We start from the raw sequence: 15440 nt of genomic DNA on the forward strand, positions 1-15440 counted from the left end.
ATATCATATTTAGGGGGAAATATATGTGTCCTGTATTTGGGTGCTAATTCCCGATGTAGACAGACTCCTACATCTTCATGCTTAACACAGCTTTATCACATCACAGCCTCATGCTGTAGGCAGCTGACCTCCATCCCATAGTTGTGCCACCTCACCCTTGAATCTTCTGAGATTACTACAGCAAAAGGAGTGGCTTGGAAAAGGCTCACTAGCTCTTTATTACCTTGCTCTCTCCTTTCTTTTGGCCAGAAGAAATACCTTTCAGAGGCTTGGAAAATATCAAGGAGCACCCAGATATTGGGGAGCATCAGTAGTTCTGCCACTATACCAACAGTAGACTCTTGTATCAGGCTTCAAAAACAATGGAACATAACTACCCAGAAGTCCATTTGAGAAATAAAGTATGTGCCTTCAGGGATCCCCGGGTGGCGCAGCGGTTTGGCGCCTGCCTTTGGCCCAGGGCGCGATCCTGGAGACCCGGGATCGAATCCCACGTCGGGCTCCCGGTGCGTGGAGCCTGCTTCTCCCTCTGCCTGTGTCTCTGCGTCTCTCTCTCTCTCTCTCTCTCTCTCTGTGACTATCATAGATAATAAATAAAAGAAAAAAATTTAAAAAAAAAAAAAATAAAATAAAGTATGTGCCTTCAGTGTGCCTGTCCTCCAAGTGAGCCAGTGTAATATGGCTGCATTACGAGAAGCAGATTGAAAACATCTTGGGAGATTACCTTATTTGGCTTGATTCTGGGTGCCACTTTTTTGTTGTTGTTGTTTTTTAAAGATTTTTAGACAACAGGGAGAAAGAAAATCCCAAGTTGAGCAGGAGCCCAACGTGGGGCTGAGTTGCACGACCCAGAGATCACGACCTGAGCCAAAACCAAGATTCGGACACCTAATGACTGCACCACCCAGGTCCCCTGGGTGTCACATTTTAAGAGATTGATACTGACAAGGTACAGAGTAATACAGTAAGGATGTGTAAGGATCTATAAGTCTATGAATTTTGTCCAGTAAACTAACCCTTCCATCTAAAAACTTAGTATTCTAGAAGAATTTAAAGACTTGAAGAAGAGGGTGATACAGATACAAAATAGATGACTTCTGTGTTTTTCCCAAGGAGAAAACTAGAACTGGGTTAATGGAGTTTTAGGAATATTTTTCTTTAGAATAGTGTATATTTAACAATTTGACATTTTCATATATCAAGCAAAACCAGATGATATCTGTGAAGAATATAGAGAAGATTCCTATTTGTCATGAGAAATTGGTCTGGGTAATCTTGTGGCCTGTTTTCAAATCGGAGTTTTTTATGATGAATGTCAAATGAATACTCCTTTCTCTTTTTAAATAGGATACTGATGAAATTCAAGTTAATTATCCTGGGATGTTTGAATTGATGGAAGATTTGCAAGGTAAGGCACTTTAAAGAATGTTTAGTCTCCATTTGAAAGTCATATTTTGAGAGCAGACTCTATGGCAGATACTGGAGCTAAGCACTAAGAGATACATTGGTGAGGAGAAAACAGACTGTCTTTATGGAGCTTATAAAATGGGTGAGGTAGACACTACACAGCTGCCCTAAAGATAAAAGTTAAATTAGAATCACGGTAAGTGCTACAAAGCGGAGGTGCATGGTGCTATGACCACCTATAAAAAGATGGTGGTACTTTCTTGAAGGGTGCATCTAGGGCTGGTAAGGCACATCAATGACTCTAGCAACAGTTGGTGGCTCAGGTCCAGGCACAAGAAAACAGGGAGTTGGGTTAGTGTAGGCCTGGAGTTTGCTAAAAGGGTAAGTCCTGGTTAGAGAGAGTCAGCGAAGTCTTTGTCTGAGGAAGTGCTGATTGTGCTCTGAAAAATGAAGATGAGTTAACTTGGTGAAGAAGGGAGGGAAGTGAGTCACAGGCAGGGAGAATAGCATGTGCAAAGACTGGCAGGAAAAAGCATGACAAGTACTAAAAGCGGGCATTTTGGCTAGAGTAGAGAGAAATAATGAAATTGATGAGTAAATGGAGACCCTGCAGTCCCTGTTGAGCTTGTCTTTATCTTAAAACCCCTTTGAGGCATTTTAACAAAGGGGGGGAGGGGATCCCTGGGTGGCGCAGCGGTTTGGCGCCTGCCTTTGGCTCAGGGCGCGATCCTGGAGACCTGGGATCGAATCCCATATCGGGCTCCCGGTGCATAGAGCCTGCTTCTCCCTCTGCCTATGTCTCTGCCTCTCTCTCTCTCTCTCTCTCTGTGACTATCATAAATAAATAAATTAAAAAAAATTTTAAAAAAAATTAACAAAGGGGGGGAGTTATGATTTCAAATTTGCATTTTGGAAAAAATGTATTGGCAGATCAACTAGTAGGGAGACTCATTGCTGTAAAGCTTATTGAGAAATAATAGTGGCTTGGACTAAGGTGGTGGCAGTGGAGATTGAAAGAAGTGAATGGATTCTAGAGATAATTAGAATATAAATTTGACAATCCTTGCTGATGAGTTACATGTGGATGAGTAGAGAGAGCTATTTCAAACAACTCCAAAATTTCTGGCTCACATAACCAGATAGCCTGTGCCCCTTCATTGACAGAGAAAACAGTAGAAGACGACCCAAGTATGGGCAGGGACACCTCTTGAGTTCACATGTGGATATTTTGGGTTTGAAGTGCTTGTGAAATGTCTAAGAGGAGATGTCAAGTACGTGGTTGGGTGTGTGAGTATGCCATTTAGAGGAGGCGATTGCCTGGTTAAGATATCATGAGTCATTTGTGAATTGGTATTTGAAGCAATTGCCTGGAATGAGAGTATGAAGTGAGAAGAGAACACAGATACTGGGCCTTTAGGAACCTAATATACAGTGACTGTGTAGAAGAAGGACATATCTGGATGTATTACAGATGTGATCGCAGAGGTGGAGTATTGCAGAACTATTAGTGGTGGGGAGGCTAAAAAATCTTAGAGATTGTGGTACTAGTAATTATTAACACTGCAGTCACCTGGGGGTGGTGACAGGACTTGGCTACAATGGACACTGAATCAGATGCCAACTGTCCGATGAATGAGGAGAGAGACTAGGAACCTGATGTCTATGTGTCTGACTGCAAGCAGGAGCGGGAGAGGGTGATGACCAAATATTGTGGTTCTTATTAGCAGGACAAGGATTTTTAAAAAGTTAGAGAAAAAATGGCCTGGAAGAGGCTTTGAGGAGCAATAGGGATATAAACCCTAACTCCCAATTTTGAAAGAGGGAAGGTACACAGATGTGCACATCTCTTGCAGAGGGGGCTACTGGAGAAGTGATTTTCTCCAAGGAGAGCTGCTTCTTTTTTTTTTTTTTAATAAATTTATTTTTTATTGGTGTTCAATTTACCAACATACAGAATAACACCCAGTGCTCATCCCGTCAAGTGCCCCCCTCAGTGCCCGTCACCCATTCACCCCCACCCCCCGCCCTCCTCCCCTTCCACCACCCCTAGTTCGTTTCCCAGAGTTAGGAGTCTTTATGTTCTGTCTCCCTTTCTGATATTTCCCACACATTTCTTCTCCCTTCCCTTATATTCCCTTTCACTATTATTTATATTCCCCAAATGAATGAGAACATACACTATTTGTCCTTCTCCGATTGACTTACTTCACTCAGCATAATACCTTCCAGTTCCATCCACGTTGAAGCAAATGGTGGGTATTTGTCGATTCTAATGACTGAGTAATATTCCATTGTATACACACACCACATCTTCTTTATCCATTCATCTTTCGATGGACACCGAGGCTCCTTCCACAGTTTGGCTATTGTGGACATGGCTGCTAGAACCATCGGGGTGCAGGTGTTTCATTGCATCTGAATCTTTGGGGTAAATCCCCAACAGTGCAATTGCTGGGTCGTAGGGCAGGTCTATTTTTAACTCTTTGAGGAACCTCCACACAGTTTTCCAGAGTGGCTGCACCAGTTCACATTCCCACCAACAGTGTAAGAGGGTTCCCTTTTCTCCGCATCCTCTCCAACATTTGTGGTTTCCTGCCTTGTTAATTTTCCCCATTCTCACTGGTGTGAGGTGGTATCTCATTGTGGTTTTGATTTGTATTTCCCTGATGGCAAGTGATGCAGAGCATTTTCTCATGTGCGTGTTGGCCATGTCTATGTCTTCCTCTGTGAGATTTCTCTTCATGTCTTTTGCCCATTTCATGATTGGATTGTTTGTTTCTTTGGTGTTGAGTTTAAGAAGTTCTTTATAGATCTTGGAAACTAGCCCTTTATCTGATAGGTCATTTGCAAATATCTTCTCCCATTCTGTAGGTTGTCTTTTAGTTTTGTTGACTGTATCCTTTGCTGTGCAAAAGCTTCTTATCTTGAAGTCCCAATAGTTCATTTTTGCTTTTGTTTCTTTTGCCTTCGTGGATGTATCTTGCAAGAAGTTACTGTGGCCAAGTTCAAAAAGGGTGTTGCCTGAGTTCTCCTCTAGGATTTTGATGGAATCTTGTCTCACATTTAGATCTTTCATCCATTTTGAGTTTATCTTTGTGTATGGTGCAAGAAAGTGGTCTAGTTTCATTCTTCTGCATGTGGATGTCCAATTTTCCCAGCACCATTTATTGAAGAGACTGTCTTTCTTCCAGTGGATCGTCTTTCCTCCTTTATCGAATATAAGTTGACCATAAGGTTCAGGGTCCACTTCTGGGTTCTCTATTCTGTTCCATTGATCTATGTGTCTGTTTTTGTGCCAGTACCACACTGTCTTGATGACCACAGCTTTGTAGTACAACCTGAAATCTGGCATTGTGATGCCCCCAGATATGGTTTTCTTTTTTAAAATTCCCCTGGCTGTTCGGGGTCTTTTCTGATTCCACACAAATCTTAAAATCATTTGTTCTAACTCTCTGAAGAAAGTCCATGGTATTTTGATAGGGATTGCATTAAACGTGTACATTGCCCTGGGTAACATTGACATTTTCACAGTATTAATTCTGCCAGTCCATGAGCATGGAATATTTTTCCAACTCTTTATGTCTTCCTCAATTTCTTTCAGAAGTGTTCTATAGTTTTTAGCGTATAGATCCTTTACCTCTTTGGTTAGGTTTATTCCTAGGTATCTTATGCTTTTGGGTACAATTGTAAATGGGATTGACTCCTTAATTTCTCTTTTTTCAGTCTCATTGTTAGTGTATAGAAATGCCACTGATTTTTGGGCATTGATTTTGTATCCTGCCACGCTACCAAATTGCTGTATGAGTTCTAGCAATCTTGGGATGGAGGCTTTTGGGTTTTCTATGTAGAGTATCATGTCATCGGCGAAGAGGGAGAGTTTGACTTCTTCTTTGCCAATTTGAATGCCTTTAATGTCTTTTTGTTTTGTCATTGCTGAGGCTAGGACTTCCAGTGTTATGTTGAATAGCAGTGGTGAGAGTGGACCTCCCTGTCTTGTTCCTGATCTTAGGGGAAAGGCTCCCAGTGCTTCCCCATTGAGAATGATATTTGCTGTGGGCTTTTCGTAGATGGCTTTTAAGATGTCGAGGAAAGTTCCCTCTATCCCTACACTCTGAAGAATTTTGATCAGGAATGGATGCTGTATTTGGTCAAATGCTTTCTCTGCATCTATTGAGAGGATCATAGGGTTCTTGGTTTTTCTCTTGCTGATATGATGAATCACATTGATTGTTTTACGAGTGTTGAACCAGCCTTGTGTCCCGGGGATAAAGCCTACTTGGTCATGGTGAATAATTTTCTTAATGTACTATTGGATCCTATTGGCTAGTATCTTGTTGAGAATTTTTGCATCCATGTTCATCAGGGATATTGGTCTGTAATTCTCCTTTTTGGTGGAGTCTTTGTCTGGTTTTGGAATTAAGGTGATGCTGGCCTCATAGAACGAATTTGGAAGTACTCCATCTCTTTCTATCTTTCCAAACAGCTTTAGTAGAATAGGTATGGTTTCTTCTTTAAACGTTTGATAGAATTCCCCTGGGAAGACATCTGGCCCTGGACTTTTGTGTCTTGGGAGGTTTTGGTGACTGCTTCAATTTCCTCCCTGGTTATTGGCCTGTTCAGGTTTTCTATTTCTTCCTGTTCCAGTTTTGGTAGTTTGTGGCTTTCCAGAAATCTGTCCATTTCTTCTAGATTGCCTAATTTATTGGCGTAGAGCTGTTCATAATATGTTTTTAAAATCGTTTGTATTTCCTTGGTGTTAGTAGTGATCTCTCCTTTCTCATTCCTGATTTTATTAATTTGAGTCTTCTCTCTCTTCTTTTTAATAAGGCTGGCTAATGGTTTATCTATCTTATTAATTCTTTCAGAGAACCAACTCCTGGTTTTGTTGATCTTTTCCACAGTTCTTCTGGTCTCGATTTCGTTGAGTACTGCTCGAATCTTAATTAACTCTCTTTTTCTGCTGGGTGTAGGATCTATTTGCTGTTTTTTCTCTAGCTCCTTTATGTGTAAGGTTAGCTTTTGTATTTGAGTTCTTTCCAGTTTTTGAATGGATGCTAGTATTGCGATGTATTTCCCCCTCAGGACTGCTTTTGCTGCATCCCAAAGATTTTGAACAGTTGTATCTTCATTCTCATTAGTTTCCATGAATCCTTTTAATTCTTCCTTAATTTCCTGGTTGACCCTTTCATCTTTTAGCAGGATGGTCCTTAACCTCCACATGTTTGATGTCCTTCCAAACTTCTTGTTGTGATTTATTTCTAATTTCAAGGCATTATGGTCTGAGAATATGCAGGGGACGATCCCAGTCTTTTGGTATCGGTTCAGACCCGATTTGTGACCCAGTATGATGTCTATTCTGGAGAAAGTTCCATGTGCACTTGAGAAGAATGTGTATTCAGTTGAGTTTGGATGTAAAATTCTGTAGATATCTGTGAAATCCATCTGGTCCGGTGTATCATTAAAGCTCTCGTTTCTTTGGAGATGTTGTGTTTAGAAGACCTATCGAGTGTAGAAAGAGCTAGATTGAAGTCACCAAGTATAAGTGTATTATTATCTAAGTACTTCTTCACTTTGGTTATTAATTGATTTATATATTTGGGAGCTCCCCCATTCGGGGCATATATATTGAGGATTGTTAAGTCCTCTTGTTGGATAGATCCTTTAAGTATGAGATAGTGTCCCTCTTCATCTCTCACTACAGTCTTCGGGGTAAATTTTAGTTTATCTGATATAAGCATGGCTACCCCTGCTTTCTTTTGAGGACCATTCGAATGGTAAATGGTTCTCCAACCTTTTATTTTCAGGCTGTAGGTGTCCTTCTGTCTAAAATGAGTCTCTTGTAGACAGCAAATAGATGGGTCCTGCTTTTTTATCCAGTCTGACACCCTGCGCCTTTTGATGGGGTCATTAAGCCCATTCACGTTCAGAGTTACTATTGACAGATATGAGTTTAGTGTCACCATGATATCTATTCAGTCCTTTTTTTTTGTGGATTGTTCCACTGAACTTCTTCTTAAAGGGGAATTTTAAGAGTCCCCCTTAAAATTTCTTCCAGAGCTGGTTTGGAGGTCACATATTCTTTCAGTTCCTGCCTGTCTTGGAAGCTCTTTATCTCTCCTTCCATTTTGAATGAGAGTCTTGCTGGATAAAGTATTCTTGGTTGCATGTTCTTCTCATTTAGGACCCTGAATATATCCTGCCAGCCCTTCCTGGCCTGCCAGGTCTCTGTGGAGAGGTCTGCTGTTACCCTAATACTCCTCCCCATAAAGTTCAGGGATTTCTTGTCTCTTGCTGCTTTAAGGATCTTCTCTTTATCTTTGGAATTTGCAAGCTTCACTATTAGATGTCGAGGTGTTGAACGGTTTTTATTGATTTTAGGGGGGGATCTCTCTATGTCCTGGATCTGAATGCCTGTTTCCCTTCCCAGATTAGGAAAGTGTTCAGCTATGATTTGTTCAAATACATATTCTGGCCCTCTGGCCCTTTCGGTTCCCTCGGGAACCCCAATTAAACGTAGGTTTTTCTTCCTCAGGCTGTCGTTTATTTCCCTTAATCTGTCCTCATGGTCTTTTAATTGTTTGTCTCTTTTTTCCTCATTTTCCCTCTTTGCCATCAACTTGTCTTCTCTGTCACTCACTTGTTCTTCCACCTCGTTAACCCTTGTCGTTAGGACTTCTAGTTTGGATTGCATCTCATTCAATTGATTTTTAATTTTTGCTTGATTGGATCTAAATTCTGCAGTCATGAAGTCTCTTGAGTCCTTTATGCTTTTTTTCTAGAGCCACCAGTAGCTGTATAATAGTGCTTCTGAATTGGCTTTCTGACATTGAATTGTAATCCAGATTTTGTAACTCTGTGGGAGAGAGGACTGTTTCTGATTCTTTCTTTTGAGGTGAGGTTTTCCTTCTAGTCATTTTGCTGAGTGCAGAGTGGCCAAAAACAAGTTGTATTGGTAAAAGGAGAAAAAAGAGAGGAGAGAAATAAGGAAAGAAAAGAGAAAAAGAAAAAGGAAGGAAAAAAAGAGAAGAAAAAGAGAAAAAGAAAGAAAGGAAAAAAAGGGTGGGGGAAGCAAACAGAAATCAAAAAGCAAAAAAAAAAAAAAAAAAACACGGGGATGTATCTTCTGATTCTGTATACTTTAAGTCCCTTGACTTCCCTTGGAACTTGTCCGTTTAGCTGGTCTTCTGGGGGAGGGGCCTGCTGTGCTGATCTTCAGGTGTTAGCACTTGTGGGAGCTGCTCTCCCCTTGCCTGGTGCAGGGCTCAGTGGGGGTTGTTTACCCCGTCAGGTCCCAGGAGGAACAGCCGCAGTTGCTATGGCAGCTCTGGAAGCCTGGATTCAGCCTCCGCAGGAACTACGGGCTCGGGGCTCTCGGCTCTCTGTCCGCAGGGCCTGGAGGCTCCGGGGCGGGGCCGCTGATCTGCTCAGCTCGGGGCAGGAGCGTCCTTGCTGTCCTGGGCCCTCCCGGCCTTTGCCTGTCCCCGGGGGGAGGCCGGATTCTGGGCTCTGTCCTCGGCGCCCTAGGCTCCCGGGCCTGCCCTGTTGGATTCGCGCTCCCGGCCGCGCAGCCCCCTCCACGGAGCCGCCGAGTCCCTTGGAGCCGCTCCGGGTCCAGCCGTGCGCGCTGCAGCCCTTTAGGGAGCTCGGCGCACTCTCCTGGGCGCACAGGTGTGTGTTATTGTCCCCAGGAGCCTGAGGGCATCCCCGCCCTCCTGGGGTCCTGCTCTAACTCCCTGCGGGTTCCTTTCATCCCGGGAAGGTTGGTGCAGCTCCTGCTTCTCCGGGACGGAGCTTTCCTGTCCTGGGGACACTCACCCAGGCCTTAGCCCGGCTCCTCGCAGGGCTCCTCCCCCTTGATGCCTTTTGTTTCTTTATCCGCCCCCCGCCCTTCCTACCTTGATTGAAGGGCGAACTCTTCTCACTGTAGCATTCCAGCTCTTCTCTCTTTAAATCTCAGGCCGAATTCGTAGATTTTCAGGATGATTTGAAGGTTATCTAGGTAATTTGGTGGGGACAGGTGATTTGGGCACCCTACTCTTCCGCCATGTTGCCCCTCCCTCCTCCAAGGAGAGCTTCGATTTGCCTAAGAAATGAGCTTTGACTTTTTATTACACAAATGGCAGTTTTGATGAATGAGGAAAGCTAAAAGTGATTAAAGATGTGTTCTTTGAAATAAGAACTGTTAGGAGAACCTTAATCTGGATACTGAAAAATGATAAGATGATTAAGCAAGAGATTTATAAGACTAAATAGCTTGCAGTTGTTTACAGATTTATAGTTTTTCTTTTTTTTTTTTTTAAGAGATCTTATTTATTTATTCATGATAGATCTAGAGAGAGAGAGAGAGAGAGAGAGGCAGAGACACAAGCAGAGGGAGAAGCAGGCTCCATACTGGGAGCCCGACGTGGGACTCGATCCCCGGACTCCAGGGTCACGCACAGGGGCCGAAGGAAGGCGCTAAACCACTGAGCCACCCAGGGATCCCCAGGATTTATAGTTTTTCTTAAATGCATTTGCGGTTGCTTCTCTCAGTAGTCCTCTGGTAACACTTTATCTCTGTATTACAAGTGAGGCGTATTAGATCCACTAATATAAAGGGAACACTTACCTGTTAGTGGCAGAATTAGGTGCCAAACTCTTGCCTTTTTGACTCCTGCCCTGGCATTCTTTTACCTGACTCTACTTCTTTTGGCTGCCCATTTATAAAGACTATTTTACCTATCATCCAGCTTCCTTTGAGAATGGTACTTCTGTTGGCTTTACAAGGAGAAAGATATGTAGCCGAAAACTTACTATTATAGTCACTCTTCATTCATTATAATTTAATACAGGGATTGGTAGCCAATAGCATGCATGCTTGAGATGACAGGGGATCAATGATAAATCACACATCCCTCCCAAGCACCATCCCAAACACTTGGTTCCCCCGGACATAATTAATCATGGAGCCCCTTCATCCGAAGACTTGAGAGATGGTTGCAGGCGATGATGTATCATTCAGACTCATGATAAAAATATTTCTCAAATGCAGCATTTATGATTCATTTCAAGAGAGAAGCAAGAAAGAGACTAGAAATTAGATATATCAGTTGGAAAAGGTAGTACTGCCCTCTATTTAAAAATACAGAACTTGGGACGGCTGGGTGGCTCAGTGGTTGAGCATCTGCCTTTGGCTCTGGGTGTGAGCCCATGGTCCGGGATCAGATTCCACATCAGGCTCTTTGTGGGGAGCCTGCTTCTCTCTCTGTTTCTCCCTCTGCCTGTGTCTCTGCCTCTCTCTCTGTCTATGAATGAATAAAGTGTTTAAAAAAATCTTTTAAAAAATAATAAAAAAATAAAAATACAGAACTTACTCTGTGTCAGGTGCAATTCTGTGACATTTTCTGATACCCTAATTTTACAAATGAACAAATAGAGACATTGAGAAGTTAAATATCTTGTCTTTGCTCACACTGGATCTGGAATTAGAATTTGAATCCAAAGTCCAATACTGCTTACCTGATCTCTGTGCATTCTTGTTTTCATTAAAGTTAGCATAGTAAAATGCTCTAATCTTAACTGTATAGTTGCTGGTATTTTTAATCACTCTCCAGACAAGGACTGGAACATTTCCAGGCCCCTCAGAAGGTTGCCTCCTGCCACTATCCAGTTGATAAACCCCACTTCCCCCAAGGGTTTTAAATAGGTCATTTATTTTGAAGACTTGTTGCCTGATATTTACCTTAAGAGGCTTTGCCAGTGCTTCTCTTATTTTTACTGTAAAGACTTTTACATAAATCATATATTTTAGTCTTTGAGTCTCTTATCCTTAGGATTAAGAATTATGTAAAGATAACATATAAAAGTGATATTTAACAAAGTAAATGTAAACATTAGATGATTGATTTTATATTCATTTACTTATATTTATTTACTATTTGCCAGCTATTGAGCCAGTGATGAGGATACATATTTCCTTATCTCAGGGAGCTTGTGCTCTAGTAGAGACATAGAGCTAAAGCAAGAGACATGGCATTTAACTATAAAGTAAGATAATTGTGTTTTAAAGTATACGGAAAAACAGAATCCCTAAATCTGTTTAGGGAGTCAGGGATGCTTTTGTAGAAGAGGCAGGACCTAAGTTAAAATGAAGGTAACGGTCTATAAAATCATGGAGATGTGAGACATTTCCTTCACTTTTCTAATTAAAAAACACTACAGTAATTCTGTATGGCTTGAAAATGTAGAATGGAGAAGTGATGGGAAATGATGTGGAATAGTCTATCAGAGGCTTCTAGATTTTATCAGGTGAGCCTGGTACTGTAAGGGGAGAATTTCATGCGGAGGAGAGAGAGATCACTCATCCTCTAGCACTGTTTATACTTTATGAGGAAGGTAAGACTAGAATTAACATGATTCATCTCATGTTATACATGAGTAAACTGAGGCACAGAAAGAAACTAAGTAACTTGCCCAAGGTAATGTATTATAAGTAATGAGCCAGGATTGAAGTCTATTGCAGCAGCCTAATTCAGATCCTGAAATCTCAACCATTCTGCTTTTAAAAAGTCAGAGGCAGCTGAGTTGGGAAGGAGAGTGGCCAGGGATGAATGGAGGAGGGGAAGAGCTGGGGTGACTACTGCCAGATGTGCCACTTTGCCTACTGTAAGATGGTGTTACTTTCAAATTGGTTTTTGGTATTTTATAGTTAGACTTTTTTCTTGATGGTTGTAGTTTCTCATTTGAACTGCCATTGTTATTAATTCGCAGAAAAAGTCCAGAATGTTGACCTAATTTTACAAAACAAGTTGCATATCAGCTGATGAATACATGAAAAGTTTTGGAGGCTTTCACAGTAGTTTTAAGGTAAGTTCAGTTTGTTTTTTAAAGACAACCCTCAGTATTATTCCTGGTAAAGCACAATAGAATAGATTTTTATACAAACAGTTGAACTTAACCTTAAAAACACTGTGAGAGTCTTAAGCAGTCACTTGCTTCCTGGATTTTTCTGTTATTCCAAAGCCCAGAGCTGGTCAGAAGTTCCTAAATGTGTTTCCCAGGTCAGTAAAGGTCTACCATGATGCATTTTGAAGTGCTGTCATTCCATCTTCAAGATGATAAAACTGAGTTTAATTAGAGTTGTGACTTTGCCCTAGATACTTAAGGATCAGAACTGAGATGATGATCACAAAGTCTAGACTGTCTGTACCACATCACACTGCTACCATGAGGAGAAAGGAAGGTTGATATGGTGGTATGCTTCTCTTGTGAGGCAAGGGAGTACTGTCCTAGCAGCAGAGTTACTGTGTTATGCAGTAGTGCTCTTGAATTTCTATATCACAGAGAACATTAAGCCTGATAATCTTAATTAGTGTATCTAATACCAGGTATTTAAAAGGCATTTTAGAATTTCTATTGTATTACGAATCCCCTGCCCCATGTATTAAGTATTTACATTAAATAACCTGTTTTCCACTGATACTGCCTATGTCTAATTTGTGGTAAGGCATGGCGCTGGAAGGTGGATGGGAAGGTGAATGAAAATAAAAGCACCGCAGCCATCATCAGCAATATAATCTTCCATCCCAACTCCCAGTTTACCTCTGGTCACTTGATATGGTTCATACAATGTAGGAGAATGTGTTTAAATCAGATTATGTAATGGGTCTGTAATGGTAGCTGTCACAGCCTTCAGAGATCATCTAGTCTTGTCACCTAGAAGACCCACAGCAATTGATCTAAGGTCGTGTATTAGCTTTGTGACAGCAAGAATAAGATCCACCTTTTTCTTCTTGATGACTAATCTATTAGTTCATATGTCTGTTGTTCTTCATAAATTGGGGCTGTTATACTCACAGAATGCTGGAAATTGCTTTTAGTATCAGAGATTCATTATTTTGAGGAATAGTAGGAACCATTTGAGATTGGAGAGAAGAAAAAGATTCACTTATTACAGCTGATTTTACTGTTTTTAATAAGGCCATTGAAAACTTGAAAGGTTGTCATTTTTAAACTTTTAAAGAACAACTGATATTGGGAAGTTTGTTGGGGTTTCTTGGTGAAAGTAGGAAAACAAAAGTAAGAACTGATTTTTGATGGTGTGGTGTATAGAGAATGTAAAGGATTTTTACTTTTGAAATTTGTTTTGATTTCGTGAACTAAAATGTGGCCTTTCAAAGAGATTTTGTTTAAGTATGTGCATAAATAATCAAATATATAGCACTACTTGTTATTTGAACAGTAGAAGAGTATCAATCCTTTTGGCTATCAACTTGAAGAAAAAAGTCTGAACTCCAAAGCCTAGCTTGGAGCCCAACATGGGGCTTGAACTCACAGCCCTGATATCAAGACCTGAGCTGAGATCAAGAGTCAGATGCTTAAACTGACTGAGCCACACAGGTGCCCCAGAATTCTAAATTTTAAAATACTAAGAAAAATGCTTTTATAAATAATGCATATAATTTTTTCCTAACCTGGAATTAGTAAAATATTATAAAATCTGAAAACACATTGTAGTTTTGATACTGTTTAGCGAATCTCAAGGCCCTCTCCCAATTTCATGACCAGACAGAATTTATGGTTTGGAAGGATTGAGGCATTGCAGCAGTGCCCTGTCCTCTGACAAGCAGCTAATGGGGGCTTGAAAAGTTACTTGCTAACTCTTAATAACACCTGGAGGGTCAGTTGCTTTGCTTTTGCCCAGCTGGCCTGCTTTAGACCACTGTTGGCAAGTGAGGCATGCTTAGAGGACTTGCCTGCTAAAATTTGACCTCTTCTCTGGTCTTAATATCCAGAAGCTTCAAGTTGCTTTTGCCTCGGTCACTAAGAAGCCTAGCAATACAAGCTATTAGAGAATGGGGATGGGTACACTTCTAGATGTGAAGAGGTTAAATTTGTGCTTTGAGTAGCTCAGGGTATTGGTGGTGTTATCTAAAACTGCCTGTAGTGTATTTTTAGGCATGGGCGAGAGTAACTGTGCTTGGAATAGAAAAGCCCTGCTGCACCGAGACACGATGCTGGCGGCGGCGGCGGTGTACAGAGGTAAGGGAGCTGGCCATCCTTTCAACCCTCCCCTCCTAAAGGAACACATGCCCTGCTGTGTTTATCCCTTAAAATTACCAATACTTCTTTTCCCGGTAAGGCACCATCAGATTTCTTGTCCTTCTTTTCAGAACACAGATCCTGTAGTTCCATATCCTTTTTCCAAACAGCCCTTAACTGTATTCCTGTTAGCTTCTCGGCATTAGGATTTTTCATGTGAGACATTCTCAAGAGTCCTCTGAGTATCCCATTTCTCTTTGGAGGATATGACTTTTTTTGAGCAGATTTTTTCTTCCCATTTCCATCTTTTCTAGATTGTAACCATTATTTGTCTTTATAGAAATGTACAGAAATGAGGATGGTTCAGTACCTGCCACATATCAAATCTATTACATGATAGGATGGAAATACCATGATTCACAGGTAATATCAGTAAGACAAATCATTTTTCTTAGCAGGTTCATGTCTTCATTTACTTTTTATTTACATAGGGTGGGGGCTTTTGAAAAAAATATATGATGGAGTTAAGGGATTTAATTTAGAGCTATATATTTATCTATTTCTAATATCTTTAATCTTTCATTATTTTCAGGCAAGACCAGCTGAAAGAGGTTCAGCAACTGTGTCATTTGGAGAGCTGGGAAAAATAAACAATCTTATGTCACAGGGGAAGACGTCTCAATAAATATTTTATTCAATGTTAATGTACTCCAGAATTTTCATCACGGATGGGTAACTTTCACACTTAAAATTATTACATTTTGAAGCAAAGTAATCTTTAAGTGATGTACTATAAAACTCTAGTAATTAGAATAACCTAATCCTACATCTACATTTAGTAACCCTTTCAGTTTTACATGTTTTCTGTTTTCATATGGATACTGTTATCTAGTGGTTCAAATGCCTTATTTACAGATCCAGCCCAAAAGCAAGAAGATATTTCAATGAAAAATCCTCAAATATGTTCACATATATAAATGCCTGACTTGATGGAATAACATTGCTCACGCTGA

General features: G+C 40.8%; 1 protein-coding gene across 4 annotated transcripts in view; it reads left to right on the forward strand.

Moving 5' to 3' along the window:
* NDUFAF5 (NADH:ubiquinone oxidoreductase complex assembly factor 5) overlaps positions 1–15131 on the forward strand; it is a 35425-nt gene extending 20294 nt beyond the window's left edge. For 2 of the 4 annotated variants that reach the window (XM_055344081.1, XM_055344091.1), the window contains 4 exons: positions 1348–1408; positions 14344–14427; positions 14768–14850; positions 15020–15131. In XM_055344081.1, the coding sequence (XP_055200056.1) occupies positions 1348–1408; positions 14344–14427; positions 14768–14850; positions 15020–15112 (321 nt within the window). In that variant the 3' untranslated portion in view covers positions 15113–15131. Of the gene's footprint in view, positions 1–1347; positions 1409–12156; positions 12253–14332; positions 14428–14767; positions 14851–15019 lie in introns of those variants that run through there. The other 2 variants (XR_008666884.1, XM_055344106.1) reach the window with 2 other exon arrangements.
* The last annotated feature ends 309 nt before the right edge of the window (positions 15132–15440 follow it).

This window comes from Nyctereutes procyonoides, unplaced genomic scaffold, assembly GCF_905146905.1.
Source record: "Nyctereutes procyonoides isolate TBG_1078 unplaced genomic scaffold, NYPRO_anot_genome, whole genome shotgun sequence".
Lineage (NCBI taxonomy): Eukaryota > Metazoa > Chordata > Mammalia > Carnivora > Canidae > Nyctereutes > Nyctereutes procyonoides.